The sequence below is a fragment of the Mobula birostris genome, chromosome 5 (genome assembly GCF_030028105.1).
Source record: "Mobula birostris isolate sMobBir1 chromosome 5, sMobBir1.hap1, whole genome shotgun sequence".
In the NCBI taxonomy this organism is placed as follows: domain Eukaryota; kingdom Metazoa; phylum Chordata; class Chondrichthyes; order Myliobatiformes; family Myliobatidae; genus Mobula; species Mobula birostris.
Genome location: NC_092374.1, coordinates 156,983,418 through 157,001,061, shown reverse-complemented (window position 1 = coordinate 157,001,061; position 17,644 = coordinate 156,983,418). Strand labels below are relative to the sequence as shown.

General features: G+C 39.3%; 1 protein-coding gene across 14 annotated transcripts in view; it reads right to left on the bottom strand.

The window, feature by feature from the left end:
• Nucleotides 1-17,644, bottom strand: part of mycbp2 (MYC binding protein 2) — a 225,403-nt gene that overhangs the window by 5,921 nt on the left and 201,838 nt on the right. For all 14 annotated transcript variants that reach the window (XM_072258771.1, XM_072258758.1, XM_072258761.1 and 11 more), the window contains 7 exons: nt 14,787-14,883; nt 11,617-11,736; nt 11,422-11,523; nt 9,775-9,903; nt 8,516-8,648; nt 1,209-1,312; nt 875-1,063 (listed from right to left, as the gene is read on the bottom strand). In XM_072258771.1, coding sequence (XP_072114872.1) covers nt 875-1,063; nt 1,209-1,312; nt 8,516-8,648; nt 9,775-9,903; nt 11,422-11,523; nt 11,617-11,736; nt 14,787-14,883 — 874 coding nt within the window. The remainder of the gene's footprint in view (nt 1-874; nt 1,064-1,208; nt 1,313-8,515; nt 8,649-9,774; nt 9,904-11,421; nt 11,524-11,616; nt 11,737-14,786; nt 14,884-17,644) is intronic.

The following is a 17,644-nucleotide window of genomic DNA, read 5'->3' as shown; positions in this document are numbered from 1 at the left end:
AATCAGTCAGTCATTGGCAGGGCTAAAAAACATCATTCAAACTAGACAAGTTATTCTTCTATCTTGACACAAAACACAGGCGGTCATGAAATGTTAACAATAGAAATACTCTGTATTCTTAATCAACATTAAGAAGGGTTTGACAGTGTGTTAGGATCGGATACAGTGACAGAAGCAAGTGGGATCTAGCAACTTTCAATCTATGGAAGCAAATGATAGGATTGGAGGAGTCGCTTCCAATTAAGTGCAATTAAAAACTCAACAAAACCAATTTGTACTTGCAGAGTGCCATAAACTCTTTTTTTAAAAAAAAGAAATATGCAGAAGTATCAAGAACACTTTACAATCTATCCATGAAACAGCTATTAGAGCAAATGATTAAAACTGAAGCTAATAAAGTTTAAACGAGCAAGGGACTTAGAAATGGAATTCCATTAAGACCCAAGTAGTTGTAGGGACTCTTGCCAATAGTAGTCACGTAAAAAACAATTCATATAAGGGTGTGGAGATACAGTAAAAAATCTCAGGTCTGTACAGGAAGTAATAAAGACTTTGAACACAAGGAAACCTTAAAAAATTGCAAGACGCGGAAACAACTTGGATCAGCAATCACTTGGTATATGACTTTGGACAGAGGCCACGTGATTTTGCATCAGCTCAAGATTATAGTAAAAGCATTCCAGTATTTTCTTATGAAATATATAACTTGTTATATTTTCATATGAAATATATATAATCACAAACTGCTTTCAATCGGTAACATACTCAAGACATTGTACAATAATGATAAAAGAAAATTCAATGCATGAACAACTTTTAAATTAACTGAAATCTTAATGTGCATAAGTTTATCTTCATGGATGACATGACTTACCTGAACTGCAGGAGCTGCTGAAAGTGCCTCCGTAAAGCATATCATGCACATGTCATCAGCATCTTGCTTGAGAGATACTGCGTTTTTATCACAGCCATGTAAGCAAGGTAAACAGCGCACTTCGTCTTTAACTCCTCCACAGGGATGGCCGCAGGAATGGGTCTTGCCACAAGCGGTTTTAGCATATTCCTTGTTTTGGTGAATAAAGAGATATAGTACAGTGAAACCAAGCATTTCAGAAAACCCATTAGATTAAAAGTATATTGTGTTGAAACACAAGTATTTAGATCATCTGTGCTTGATAACATTTTGCATGTGATTCTATTTCACTCACTTGGCAGTCTGCATCAGAACACACGCTGCCCACTGCAGACAGCTCTGTTCCGTTTCTTGATCCACAGAATCGACATGTTTCTGAGCTGCTTGATGCAGGTTTGCCTGTACGGGAAGAAAGTATCATTTCAAATTATTATTGCAGCTTAACAATGTGTCAACAAAAGCACACCATATATTTCTGCAGAACATTAACAGTGTACTCTCCACACATGCATGCATGCAACAACTGAGGAGATCACAAGCAGCAGCTTCAATTGATGGCCACGGTCACAAAAGCTCTATTTCCATAATTGATTTCTTTCCCAGTTGAAAACCTACATATATCAAATTCATTGACTAGTCAGATTACTTGTCAACTCTATCTAAAGGAATGGCCGTGTAAGAACGTGTAACGTGTAAGAATGGCCAATACACAGCTTCTTATCCAAAACTGCAAATCATGGGGCATCAGAACCACAACATTTTCCCTATAAAAATTACAAATATGCAGTCTTCCCAGTTCTTCAGATGCTGTTTTATCTCCATAAATAAATCCACAAATCTGTTGAAACCTGTATTAATGTACAAAGTTTGAATAATTGTATAGATCCCTTCCCATTTTCACATGTAGAAATACAGTGCTCATTCAGTAGAGAAGACAAAAATAAAATCTAAATTATTAAGTGGTCTAAAAGTTTAGTACAATAGGTCATAAAAATAAGTGGACAGGCAAGAACTACACCTGGAGGTTACACTGTATGTGCAATAAGAAATAAAAAGACAAGTAGTGCAATACTGCAGATGAATCCCAGCAACATAAATATAAGACTGCTTGATGAAACTGGAGGAGGAAATGAAAGATCCAGCTTCCTTTCTCTCTCAAAGCTGTTGTAAAGTCTGGAGATGATTGATACAGGAGATTTCTTGGTGTCCTATTGTCTGGATTTGGCTCACTCACTCAACAAACAACTATGTATTTAATTTTTGAAGGTCTTGAATTGATATTTGTTGTTTTTTTTTTAAGAAAGAATAGTGCCTGTAAAAAGATTCTGGGAATTAAGCCAGGGACTGCAAAATAATGCTGTTGTTTGTAATTATGAAGGACAGTATACAATTCCCAATTGCTTTCTTCTGGCAAGGTGGATAGTCTGCATTTGCTTAGTAAACCAAGAAAAACCTGAGCATGTGCTTAACATATTCTTACCTAATTGCTGTAACAAACTTAATTCCAGAGAAATGCTCTATCAATTTGTCTGTACATATTTGAAGTCTAAGGTACAGATCTCATAATTTGGTTAATAGACAATAGGTGCAGGAGTAGGCCATTTGGCCCTTTGAGCCAGCACCTCCATTCACTGTGATCATGGCTGATCATCCACAATCAGTACCCTGTTCCTACCTTCTCCCCATATCCCTTGACTCCGCTATCATTAAGAGCTCTATCTAACTCTTTCTTGAAAGCATCCAGAGAATTGGCCTCCACTGCCTTCTGAGGCAGAGCATTCCACAGATGGGTTACATTCCATGTCCTTTCTTAATTAGGCATTAAGCACAACAGTAGCAGTCCTAATCATCCTTTCCATTGCTCGAGGAATGTAAACTTTAACTTTATGATCTGGAGACACAAGAAACCTTCAAAATTGTGACTTGCATACTTTGTATGAAGTTGGTAAACGGTAAATATTATTTTGTTTATGCTCAAGACCAGAGAAAGCTTTAGGGGTAATTAGATCATTAAAATTAGAAGCACCAACTTTAATTATCTCTAAAGAATGGTTATAAATTACCACTAAGACCATAAGACATAGGATTAGGTCATAAGAATTAGGTCTTTCAGCCCATTAAGTCCGCCCTGACATTCCATCATGGCTGATCCCAGATCCCACTCAACCTCATACACCTGTCTTCTTGCCATATTCTTTGATGCCCTGACTGATCAGGAAGCGATCAACTTCTACCTTAAATATACCCACGGACTTGGCCTCCGCCATGGTCTATGGCAGGGTATTCCCCAAATTCATTACTCTCTGGCTAAAAAAATTCTTCCTTAAATTCCTCTGAAAGGTCGCCCCTCAATTTTGAGGCTGTGCCCTTTAGTTCTGGATACCCCTACCAAAGGAAACTAATTGTCTGGGGCCTATCAGCAGCGGCAACTAAGCTCAACGAACGAGTGCCTCTCGCAGGTCAGAGGCGGTGATTTAAAACGAGAGCTTCGCGGGCGTCAGTCCATCGTGCGGGGCCTATCAACGGTGACAACTAAACTCAATGAACTAAATAAAAGTACCACAGGGGTTATCGGAGCGGCCATTGTTGGGAGTAGGCCAGTGGCGAGAGTAGAAGCGACAAGTCTTGGCTCATTCATGCTTCAGCAAGGTAGGTGGATAAGTGGACTTCATTTTTTGGTTTTTTCTTTGCATGTTTTTTGAGGGGTAGAGAGCATGTCGGTAGGGTTAGTATTTTGCTCAGGGTGTCGGATGTGGGAGTCCTGGGAATCTTCCAGTCTCCCAGATGGCCACATCTGCGCCAGGTGCACCAAGATGCAGCTCCTGAGAGACCGTGTTAGGGATCTGGAGCTGCAGCTCGATGACCTACAGCTTATTAGGGAGAGTGAACAGGAGATAGAGAGGAGCTACAGGGAGTTAGTCACCCCAAGGCTGCAGGAGTCAGATAAGTGGGTGACGGTCAGGAAACAGAGGGGAAGAGCTCAGATAGTAGAGAGCACCCCTGTGGCCATCCCCCTCAGTAATCGTTATCTCGTTTTAGATACGGTTGAGGGGGATGGCCACGGCAATCGGTTCTCTGGCACTGAGCCTGGTTCCTTCGTGCAGAAGGGAAAGAGGAAGATGAGGAATGCCGTAGTCATAGGGGATTCCATAGTGAGGAGAACAGACAGGAAGTTCTGTCAGCCCGATATAGACAGCTGCATGGTGTGTTGCCTCCCAGGTACCAGGGTACAGGATGTCTCGGATCGGGTGCACAGTAATCTGAAGGGAGAGGATGACCAGCCAGAAGTCTTGGTACACGTTGGTACCAATGACATAGATAGAAAAAGGGAGGAGGTCCTGAAAAGAGAATTCAGGGAATTAGGTAGGAAGCTTAAAAGCAGGACCTTAGGGTAGTAATCTCAGGATTGCTGCCTGTGCCACGTGCTAGCGAGAGCAAGGAAAGCATGATCAGACGTATTAATATGTGGCTGAGAGACTGGTGTAGGGGGCAGGCTTCAGGCTTCAGGCTTCAGATTCCTGGATCACTGGGGCCTCATCTGGGGGAGGTACGACCGGCACAAAAAGGTCGGGTTACACCTGAACCCAAAGGGGTCCAATATCCTAGCGGGCACATTTAATAGAGCTGTTAGGGAGGGTTTAAACTAATTTGGCAGGGGAGGGGAACCAGAGTGATTGGGCTGAGGAAGGGGAAAACAGAAATAAAGCAAAGATAGCATGCAACAGAGATTATAGAAAGAACAGGCAGGAGATGAGGCTTAATCAAAGCCAGTGGCATGAGTTACAGGGCAACAGAGATGTAGTGCAGTTAAAACAGAAAGCTACAAATACTGGACTGAGAACGTTATACTTGAATGTACGTAGTTTAAGAAATAAAATGGACGATCTTGAAATTCAGCTACAGATTCACAAGTATGACGTTGTGGCCATCTCTGAAACTTGGCTAAACGATGGCTGCCATTGGGAGTTGAATGTCCAAGGATATACGGTGTATCGGAGAGGTAGATTAGTTGGCAGAAGAGGTGGTGTGGCTCTGTGTATAAGAAATAATAATAAATCATTGGAAAGAGATGACATAGGATTAGAAGGTGCAGGGTCTCTATGGGTTGAGTTAAGAAGTGGCAAGGGTAAAAGGACCCTAACGGCAGTTGTATACAGGCCTCCAAACAGCAGCCGGGATGTGGATTACAAATTACAGCAGGAGATAGAAAAGGCATATCAGAAAGGCAATGTCATGATAATTGTTGGGGATTTTAACATGAAAGTGTATTGGGAAAACCAGGCCAGTACTGGACCTCGAGAGAAAAAATCTGCAGACTGTCTAAGGGATGGCTTTTTAGAACAGCTTGTTGTTGAGCCCACTAGGGGATCGGCTGTGCTGGATTGGGTGTTGTGCAATGATCCGGAGGTGATAAGACAGCTTAAGGTTAAGGAACCCTTAGGGAACAGTGATCACAATATAATCAAGTTCACTTTGAAATTTGAAAGGGAAAAAATAAAATCTAACATGTTGGTATTTCAGTGGAATAAAGGAAATTACAATGGCATTGAGAGTTGACTGGAAAGGGACATCTGCAGGAAGGACAGCAGAGCAGCAATGGCTGGAGTTTCTATGAAAAATGAGGGAAGTGCAAGACATATATATTCCAAATAAGAAAGAAATTTTCAAAGGGAAGAAGGACACTACCGTGGCTGATAGGTGAAGTCAGAGCCAAAGTAAAAGCAAAAGAGAGGGCATACAAGGAAGCCAGAGGTAGTGGGAAGATGGAGGATTGGGGAGCTTTTAAAAACTTGCAGAAGGAAACTAAGAAGGTATTTGGAAGGAAAAGATGAATTATGAGAGGAAGCTGACGGCTAATACCAAAAAAGATACTAAAAGCTTTTTTAAGTATATAAAAGGGTAAAAGAAAGTTGAGGGTAGATATAGGACCAATACTAAATGACGCTGGAGATATTGTAGCAAAAGATGCAGAGATGGCAGAGGAACTGAGTGCATATTTTGTATCAGTCTTCACAGTGGAAGACGTCTGCAGTATACTGGACATTCAAGAGTGTCAGGGAAGTGAGGCTTGTGCAGTGAAAATTACAACTGAGAAGGTGCTCAGGAAGCTTAACAGTCTGAGGTTGGATAAATCTCCTAGACCTGATGGAATGCACCTTCGGGTTCTGAAGGAAGTAGCTGGAGAGATTGTGGAGGCGTTAACGATGATCTTTCAAAAATCGATAGATTCTGGCATTGTAGCAGACGACTAGAAAATTGCAAACGTTACTCTGCTATTTAAGGAGGGTGGCAAGCAGCAAAAAGGAAACTGTAGACCTGTTAGCCTGACATCAGTGGTTGGGAAGCTGTTGGAATCGATTGTTAGGGATGAGATTACGGCGTACCTGGAGGCACATGACAAGATAGGCCAATGCCGGCATGGTTTCCTGAAAGGAAGATCTTGCCTGACAAACCTACTGCAATTCTTTGAGGAAATTACAAGCAGGGTAGACAAAGAAGATACAGTAGATGTGGTATACTTGGATTTTCAGAAGGCCTTTGACAAGGTGCTCACACATGAGGCTGATTAGCAAGATAAGAGCCCAAGGAATTACAGGGAAGTTACTAGCGTGAGTGGAGCATTGGCTGGTCGGGAGAAAACAGAGAGTGGGAATAAAGAGATTCTATTCTGGTTGGCTGCCCATTACCAGTGGAGTTCCACAGAGGTTGGTGTTGGGATCATTTCTTTTTACTAGTAATGTCAATGATTTGGACTATGGTATTACGGGATTTGTGGCTAAATTTGCCGATGATACACAGATAGGTGGAGGAGTGGGTAGTGTTGAGGAAACAGAGAGCCTGCAGAGAGACTTAGATAATTTAGGGGAATGGGCAAAGAAGTGGCAAATGAAATACAAGGTTGGAAAGTGTGGTGGAAGAAATAAATGGGCAGACTATTATTTAGATGGGCAGAGATGCAAAGAGACTTAGGAATCCTTGTGCAAGATACCCTAATGGTTAACCTGCAGGTTGAATCAGTTGTGAAGGCGGCGAATGCGATGCTGGATTTCATTTCTAGAGGTATAGAATATAAGCGATGGGATATGATGTTGAGGCTCTATAAGGCACTCGTGAAACCACACTTCAGAGTATTGTGTGCAGTTTGGGCTTATTTTAGAAAGGATATACTGACTTTGGAGAGGGTTCAGAGAAGATTCACGAGAATGATTCCAGGAATGAGAGGGTTACCGTATGAGGAACGTCTGGCAGCTCTTGGGCTGTATTCCCTGGAGTTCAGGAGAATGAGAGGGGATCCCATAGAAACATTCAGAATGTCAAAAGGCCTGAACAGATTAGATATGGCAAAATTATTTCCCATGGTAGGGGAGTTTAGGACAAGAGGGCATGACTTCAGGATTGAAGGATGTCCTTTTAGAACCGAGATGTGGAGAAACTACTTTAGTCAAAGGGTAGTAAATCTGTGGAATTTGCCACAAGCGGCTGTGGAGGCCAAGTCATTGGAGTATTTAAGGCAGGGATAGAAGGTTCTTGATTAGCCAGGGCATCAAAGGGTATGGGATGAAAGCAGGGGAGTGGGGATAACTGGATGAAGTGGATCAGCCCATAATTGAATAGCGGAACATACTCGACAGGCCGAATGGCCTACTTCTGCTCCTAAATCTTATGGTCTTAATAAATATGACCATTTAAAAATACTCTTCTTTCCTAACATCAACACACACACACACACACAGAATACCTTGGACCTTCTGGATCAGATCTTTTTGCTTAGGTTTTCCGCCCTTGATGCATAAACATTAGGTAACTGGGGAACACCAGATGTGAAACTAGAGTTTTCTTTAAAGGAACATGCTCCAGAATTAGAAGTAGTAATGAAAGTCAACTTTTGTAAGAAATGTAGATGTAACAGAGAGTAGGTGCTGGTATCTTAAATAAACACACAGCATCTGTGAATGTGGTGTTGGAGGTGGAGGGGGAGTGGGCTGGATGAAGTTCAAAGTAAATTTTGTTATCAAACCACATATATCTCACCATATACAACCCTGAGATTTATTTTCCTGTGGGCATACATAGCAAATTTATAGAATAGTGACTTTTAACAGGATCAATGGAAGATAAGAGTGCAGAAGACAACATTGAGCAAATGCAAATATAAAACAGCAATAATGAGAACATGGTACAATGAGATAAAGAGTCCTTAAAGTGAGATCATTGTTTGTGGGTACATTTCAATGATGGGGAGAAGAGGGGGTAAAATGAATTTGGTCCTGATGCAGTCTAACCCTGAAATGTTGATAATTCCCCAAGTCCTTACCACCCTCTCTTCTCCCTGCTAACCTCACAGATGCTTGATGCACTGAGTTACTCCAGTGGTTTATCTTTAAGGAAAATGTGTGTTTGTGTCATCCTTACTGATACAATGATTGGCATGTAGTGTAAATCTGTATAACAAGTAGAAACTTAGCTGTTGTCTGAACCACAGAGCATACTGCATCACAGGCATTCTGATTATCCGCACACATTTTACATGACATACATTTAAAATTGAATTCTGTAATTCTAACAGAAATATTGTGTAAAACTTGAGTCTTCAATTCTGACCTGTATGCTCTCTGAACTCTACCATTGCTTTCATGGTTTTTGAGTCTGCAAGTGCCATAAGCCAGAACAGCTTGGTTCTTCCACAGCCTTCATGAAGATCTACTTTAATTGCTTCCTCTTCTTCTTTAAACACCTGTAATTTGAAAGCACAATCAAGTCAATGGAAATAATCAAATTAGTCATTTCCCAAAAGCTTGCTATAGAAACTACCCATGCTTTTAGCAGCTCCTTTTAAAAGAATGAAACTAGTCATGCGTGAATATCTCAATGTTGGCTTATTTCCAGTTAACAAAATTATTGGCTTTTAAATAGAAATAAAATTTAATTCTTCAACATGTTACAAATATTGGTAATCATCTTCATTTTGGTCTTGTCCTGAGAGGTGACAGAATAAAATGTTACTTGCTTGCAGAAACATTATTTGAAGAGTGACAAATTTTAAATATGAAGATCGATATAAATGAGATTATCTCCTGTTTCCCCCCCCCCCCCACCAACTTTTCTCTAAACTTCCCCTTCGCTAGAGTGTACTATTTTTGGCGTTTCTTAAGGTTGCAATAGCTGGGGGTGATAAAGGGGACAAGCTCCTGCTATTAAATACTGCAGACAGCGTGCATCTCAAATAGCCTCTGACAACCAAGTCCAGCTCCTGGCCTTCACGTGTGGCTTAGCTACTAAGCCTGGCAGAACCATGTCCACTGACAGAAGGAGGGGCAAAAGCGGGTTACTGGCGCCTTAAGACTAGTCACTTCAGGCAGATGGGGCTTATCAGCTGTGGTTGGTAGCTTATCTAGAAAGAAAACCCAGATCTCAAACCTCTGCTGCCTTGCGGCTATACCCACTCATGAGGAAGGCTTCAGGAGTAAACCCTGAGGGAAAAATCTGGAGCTGGAGTCCTTAGGGCAGTTCTACATTGAGTTCAATGCTGACTTGCAAACCCTGAAACACTGCTGGTACCAAACTGTATTGATCTTTGCTGTTCCTTTGGGTTAATCAGCTGCATGGAGAGCGGGAGCTTGCTGGATGGGTAACAGCTTGTTCTCCATATCGTACTGCCCAGGCTTGCATATCCATACAGCTAGGATGCAATATCTATGGTCAACTCTGACTGACAGAGGCCGCAGGCTCAGACTATTTTTGGCCCAAGATTTATTAGTACTTTATAAACAATAGTTGAAAATCATTAAGCCTTCTACAAAAATATCTCAAGATCCTTGACTATCTTAAGTCCAAACAAATGCTTTAAATTTAATTCTTGCCTGTCTTTGATGAGATCTTGTCCTTCTGTGAAGATGAAGAAACCGGTCACAGTCTGTGCAAAGATTCCCACACACGTTACAGTGGATAATTGCTGGAGTCTCACCATCATCATGGTTGTCACACATTGGCTATGAATAAGATAACTTATTATAATTTAAGTCAATTAAAATAAATAATGCAAAAGATAGTTCGATAAAATGCATACCCCTTAGTTCAAAGAAATCTCAAATGTATATTATATTTTGTTGTACATCTGTAAACATCCCTTGTCAAAATAAATTGCTTGATCACTCCAAGAGGAAGTTACAGGTTCTAAATTATGCAAGTTATATTAACAATGAGATTTGAATAAGCATTACATTTAAGAATGAAATATACCATGCGTGATCTTCTTTAAATTGTTTATATAAAAATGCTTGCTTATGTGAATTCTCATTTTTTTACAAAATTCTGCTAATTTTTAAATTGAGCTACCATATAATGAGAGGGACCAAAACATTGGGCACATTTAAAGTGGAGGCTGATAGGTTCTTGATTAGTACAGGCATCAAAGGTTATAGGGAGAAGGCAGGAGAATGGGGTTGAGAAGGATAATAAATCAGCCATGATGGAATGGCTGAGCTGACTTGATAGGCCAAATGGCCTAATTCTATTGTTATGTCTCATGGCCTCTATATCAGGCATCATAGCAGAAAGAACTTAATGCAAGATTAGCTTTAACAGTAGTAAAGTTATGGCTGGAGAAGAAAGTTTCTTTGGAAGGGGAAGGAAACAAGATCTATGTTCTATATATAGAAGAGTAATGCCAGCCTTATGCAGATATAATGATACTATTTCATGATATCACATAGACTATTCTGAAGCAACAAATAACTGAAGAATCATTCAAGTAGTAAAGCAACTTGTTAATTCATCCAACAAATTAGATTTTCTAGCAAGATTACATTCCTTTCACCATGCTGTTTATTTACATAATTCGAATATCCACATTTTTTCTGCACATTATACATAAATGGACCGCCAACTTAATCACTGAGATAATTACATGGTATCACCTGAAGAGTACTCACTGATATAATTACATGGTATCACCTGGAGAGTACTCAGTATCCCAGAGGCAATTATTAATAAAGCAAGAACCAAAAACAAATGATCAAGAGGAGATAGCAAGGTGAATCACATCTTCTCTGACTGATACTTATTTGGCTTGGTTATGTTCAATACTCATTTAGCTTTTTTGGCAGCTCTTAAGCACTCCCAAACATATTTAAAGCCTCCTAAATATTGTCCTTAATTTCAACATCCAATGGGATTAATGAGATTGCTCTCAGAGCCAGGATTGTCTCTATTAGTTGTATAGTTTCCCTCAATTGTGCAAGAAATTACAAAATTAGGCGTAGCATACATATTCCTTAATTTATTATATTCAGCACTCTGCTCATGCTTACATTAAATTTCAGCCCCACCCACACACACCATAATATTTATATTGTGAAAAATGCTTTGTTGTTTGAGATTCTTCCTTTAACGCATTAAAGGGGCTTTCTAGTGGGTTCATTATCAAATATTATTCTTTGCACTGAGTTGAATCCAACTTCAGAAAGAAAGAATCAAATGAGCCAAATGCATTAAAATGTTTTCCTTACCATTTGTTTTTGTTGGCCATCTTTCCCCATCCATCTGCCAGAGGAAAGCCTATCAACATGGTCTTGATCCAGCACACACAATGAAGCAAGAGCCAACCATAGCTGTGAAGCAAGATGATTGTTTGAATCCAGGTATAGTTATTTTTGATAAATGCTTTTTTTTTGTTTCTTAAATATACTGCAAATAATTATTACCCTGGTTGTTGAGGTGCACTGAAAAGGCACCCTGTATTCCTCTTCCATTTTTGTCAGGGCTATTATTGTTTCAGCAATAGCATTCTTTGTCACACGGGACCAGGCTTCTGACAGGTGCCCCTGAAAAAAATTGTTTTATCGAAATACAGTATCACCTATTGGTCCATTTTTTTACTGGTTGTCAAAATGCTTCAAAGTGGAAGCCTTTGCTTTAAAACATAAATTAGTTTTCTTTCTTCCACAACAGGATGACTTTCAAAATAACTTGTAGTTTCATCAGATATTTACCATCACTTCACCAGGATCCTTACTTACTGACATTACATAGACCGAAATACTATCAATTTAGGAATACAGATTTGGGAGAAGGTTGTGGGAAGGGAATAAAATAATAATTGGATTATTCAGTCTAACCTTCCCTTAAGTAACTCAAATCCATTGGCCAAAAGATTCAGTAACATGGTTTGGAAAGGTTTAGAAGGAAGTATACAAAGAGATTGCAGATACTGGAATCTGGAGCAACAACCATTTGTTAGAGGAACTCAGAAGGTTGAGCAGCATGGGTGGGGAGACAGAAACTGTCAATGTTTTCGGTCAAAACCATGCATGAGGTTTAGAGGGATATGGAGTAAGGTCAGGCGAATGGGACTAGGTTGGATGGACATCTTGGTTGATGTGAACGGGTTGGGCCAGAGGGTAGGTTTCCATGCTGTATTACTCTATGCTTCTAAAACTCAAGTCGCCCCCACATTTATCAACCACAATAGAAGCAAGGGAATCAAATATCAATGAAGTGTTGCCTCTCTCTGAAAACATGTAAAATTGTCTTTGCTTTGCAATTCAGTGTCCTGCAGTGGCAAAGATCAGTGCATACTTAGTGTAATTATACTGGGATTCCAGTTAATTGAGCCATCATCTAATCAGGGCAGCTGTTGATTTGGGCAACTGATAAACAGCAAAAACTAATTGAGAAAATAGCCAGGATTCCCTTTGTTTATTCAGGATATTACACTGCTTAATTGGGATAGGAAATTGTTGCTGAACAGTTTCTTACTACCGTCAGCTGTATTCAGTTGTGTGGCTGTTAAACACTACACCGTTTAAAGTAAACAGTTTTTAAATAGCATCAGTTGCATGTATTTGTATTCTAAAAGCAGTGGTTTTTGTACTGATAGTTGGCGAGAAATAAACACCAAGACAATTCAGAGCTGTTTTGCTCACTGTGGGCTCAAGCATTCAGGCTTGGAGATGCCAGAAACGGCCATGAGTAAAAATGAAACAATTTCATTACTTCAACAAGTTACAAACTACGACAAATTTGGAGCTATCAACAATCATCGAGTGTTACAATGAAAATGAAGATTTGGAAGATGTAATCGTTGAAAGCCTTGTATGAAGGACGTCCATTATCTGCACTAGGTATCTGTGCTCATTTTGTTAGTTTACAGTCATTCAAAAGAACACAGCAGCATACACACAAAATGAATTCTGCCATCAACAATTAGTAGAAACTACAGTTTTATAGTACTGTAGCAGTGTTATTAGTTACTTAATTTGTTACTCAGTTAAACTCAGTAAACTACTTCCATGAAATTTCAGGTATTTGGGGCAGCCACTTCATTGGGCCAAAATGTTCTGGTCCCTTTTGTGTCCCAATTAACCAAATTTACTGTATATAGTGATCACACTAAGGCTTGTGCTAACATTTGAGGTCAGTGTCCCTTCATCAGAACAGGAAAAGTAAGAACACAAGCATGTTTAAGTTGCAGGAAGGGAAGTGGAGAGAACAAAGGGACCACTTGTAACAGTGGTGACTGAAGTTGTCCTGTTAAAAAGATGTTGTCAGTGATATCTCATTTACACGAGGAAGGGCATTTAATGAAGGGGAGAAAAAAAAATGCTACAATTATTTAACAGATTATGTAAATGGAAAGAGAAAAAGTAACAAATTTACAGGTGGATGACCACAAATCAGAATTGGCCGGGCATGATATAAAAAGGGAAGGCCGATGATCATAACTTCTGGAATACTTGAGTATGCCAGGCTGTAAGGTACCTGAATGGAAGTGAGGAATTGCTCCTCAAACATTGGAGTTTCCTAGAAGAGTACAAGGCCAAAATGGGAGTGGGGTCAAGAATTAAAATGACTGACACCGCTCTGAAGTCTGAAGGGTGACGTCCTGCAAAGTAGTCACCCAGTTTGGGTCTGGTTTTACCATTATGAAGATCACCAATGCAATATAAAAGATCAGAAGTGCAAATTGTTTTACTTTGAAACACTATTTGAGCTGCTCTATGGTGAGAAAGGGTAGCTATCGCACTACCTGTAGTAATAAGAGGGAGTGGTTGAAGGGGATGGAATGGTCAACCAGGGATTTGCAAAGTAACAGGTCTTTTTAAAACAATGTGTGCCAATAGGAACTCATTGAATTTCTGGCAGTGAATACAGTTTTAACTTGATTGGATGAGTTTATTTCCAGCACTTTGCTTTCACTTTAAATTTCTAATATTTACAGCTTTTTGTTGTTCTATCAGTATGTGCTTTGTCAGCAGATTCCCAAATCAACAGCAGCTTAATACCTTGTGCTCTCACTTTTCCCACTTTGATGAAGGGACACTGACCTAAGACATTACTTCTTTGCTCCAGTCTCTACTAAAATTCTCTGGGTCAACTTGAAGAGATCTACAACATTATACTAGCAATAACTGTCTTTACTAGATTCCTCAAAATTGCACTTTGGACAAATGCAAAACCTGTTATCCCACAAGTTGATGCTGCATCCCTTTACATTTGCAATCCAATTTCTAATATGAAAAATATTTTATCTTTATTTCTTAATGAAATTAAATTTGAAAAAATAATAGAATATCGGAACATTGTTTAGTACAAGACCAATATGCAAATCATTCAACCTTAAAATTTTATTTATTCTGAACTTTAAGAGAATAAAGATCTTAATTTGTAAACAAAAGAGACTTTTACACAATTAGCATAACCTCCCAGAGAGCAAACACGTGAAATTGGATTATTTTGTTTGAGAATCGCTCTGTTATTCTTATATTTAAGGCACTTCAGTATGTCAACAGACAAAATTTGTTCTACAACAGATTAATTTTTTCCATTGAAGCCTGTTTCACTGAAGTAAAATAGTCAGATAATTTCAACTTACTGCTGCCATATCCTTTATTAGTTTAATTATTATTTCAGAAATTTGTGGAGGTGTGGAGCCTTTCATCCACCAGTGACTTTCACCTCGTCGAATAGAGCTGTGGAAAGACCAAGACATCGGTAGAATTATTTCATATCATTGGAAGTAACCTTAGCAAGGCTTATATATTCATAAATTATTTAACCTCAGATTTCAAAAATTAATAAGGAAATTGACTTAACCATACCCACCGAGAAAAGTGAATTGAACTGATCTGGGTATCCTTGTAAGCAAATCATTGAATGGTAACATGCAGGTGCAACAGGTAGCTGGGGACGCAAATGCTAAACTGGCCTTTATTAACAGATGATGTGTCTATGAATAAATGTGCCTTTTATCAGATTTCAGTGACACCACCATGGAGTATTGTGTACAATTTTCATCTCATCTAAAAGGATTAACTTACTATAAAAGTGCAGCAATAACTCAGCACACTACTTCCTGGAGTCGCTGGTTGAGGAAAGAGTAAGCAGACTAGGCTTCAAGTTCAGAAGAATGAAGAATAACACCGAAATGTTAAATCTTAAGAGTGCTCAACGGGGTCTTTCTTTATACACATATAAATATTATACAGGAGGATATTTTCTCCAGTTGAGGAGTCTAGAACTAAGGGTTAGTTACATAATACATGCTTCACTAGAAATTTCTTCATTCAGAAGAATGGTAAATCTTTGGAATTCTTTAGCCCAGAAGACTCAGTAATTCATTTTGTTTAAGGTGGAGATTAATGGACTTGGAATCATAGAAAACAACAGTACAGAAACAGGCCCTTTGGCCCATCTAGTCCATGCTGAACCATTTAAACTATCTACTCCCATCAAGCTGCACCAGGACCATAGACCTCCATACATTCCCCTAATATCCCTGTACCTATCCAAACTTCTCTTAAATGTTGAAATTCAGTTTACATGCACTTGTGCTGCCAGTTCGTTCCACACGCTCACAACCCTCCGAGGTGAAGTTTACCCTCATGTTTCCCTTAAAATTTTCACCTTTTACCCTTAACCAATGACCTCTAGCTGTTGTCCCACCCAACTTAGCCCTCTGATACTTCCGAGGTATCAAAGGGATAAGCATGCTAATATGTATTGAACATTGTTTATCACAGAAGACAGATAGTCAGAGTAAATGGGTAACTTTCAGACTGAACAGTACAGTTGGTAAAGTATGTGAAGGATTAGTCCTTGGGCGCTTCATTATTTAAATAATAAAGGAAGGAAAGAGAGAGCCTAGAACTTCTCCCTCAGTATCAGCAAAACAAGACATGATCATTGATGTCAGTAAGCAGGATGGAGCACATGCTCGTCCGTATCAATGATGATGAAGTAGAGGTAGTTGAAAGCTTCAAGTTCCTTAGTGCAATTATCACCAACAATTTGTCCTGGTCCAGTCATGTGAATGTCATGGTAAACAAAACATACTGACATCACCACTTACTCAGAAGGCTAAGGAAATTTGGCACGCTCCTAATAACCTTCACCAACTTTTTAAAGAAAAAATACACCATAGAAAGCATCCAGCTTGGTAGAACGACTTTTCCCCAAGACACCAAGCTGCAGAGTTGTGAATGCATCCCAGTCCATCACAAAACCAGTCTTTCCCCTATCACTGTCTACACTTACTGCTGCCGCAGAATAATTACAGACTCCTCCTACGCTGGTCACTGTCTTCTCCCTCCTCCCATCGGGCAGCAAATACAAAAGCTTCAGAAGATGTGCACCAGGCTTTTGAACAGACCTATTATATATGCTAAAGATAAATTTTTGATCTCTCATTGTCATAGCCCTTGAACTTTATCTACTTGCACAGCACTTCCTCTGTTAGTATAACAACATATTCTACATTCTATTTTTCCCAGTTTTGTGTTGCCTCTATATTTACGTATAGAATGATCTGTCTGGGTGGCACATAAAAACTTTTCACTGTGTCTCCCTACATGTGAAAAACAATAAATCAATTACCAATTTATTACCTATAATTAATGACTTGGAGAATGGGGGCAGAGTGCAAGATATCCAAGTTTGATAACAGCAAACTTGAGTATCTTGCACTTTGCCTCCCCAATAAATGGGGCAGCATACTGTGATGAGGATATTTGGACCCTGCACAAGATACAGGTAGGTTGAGAGAGCAAGTGAAGATCTGGTAAAATGAGTTTAATATAGGAAAATGTGAGACCCTGTGCTGAAAAAAGGAATCAAAAAGCATATTGTCTAAATGCAGAGTCTGCAAATGACTGGAATACAGTGGGAAGCTGTTGTGTGCATGAGATAAAGTTAGTGTGCAAATGCAGCCAGTAATTAAGGTGACATGTGGCATATTGGCCTTCACTGCTAGAAGGCTGGAGCATAAAAATAAAGAAATATTGTTACAATTACAGTGGGTATTGGTGTTACTGCATCTGGAGTTTTGGATCTCTTAATGAAGGATGTGCTAGTACAAGGAGATTCCTTGGCTAATTCCTGGGACAAACAGTAACATTAAAACTGTATTCTTTGAAGTTCAGGGAAATAAACGGTGACTTTATGAAAACATACAAGATCCTAAAAGGCACACAACAAGGTAGATGTTCATTATTTTACCAAAACTTCAGAGTAACAGACTGCCACCATAGTTTGAAGTTATTAAGGCTATTCAGACTAACAGTATCAGTGCTGTTCACATCTCTTAAGTGAAATATGGGTTATATTCGTTCATATCTTAAATATATATATTTGAATTAATTTTTAGTTTATCATGATTAATTATGCTATATAACAATGTTTAAAAAAGATTATAGGAATAAAACACCCAACCTTTGACAAAATCTTATTTTCAAT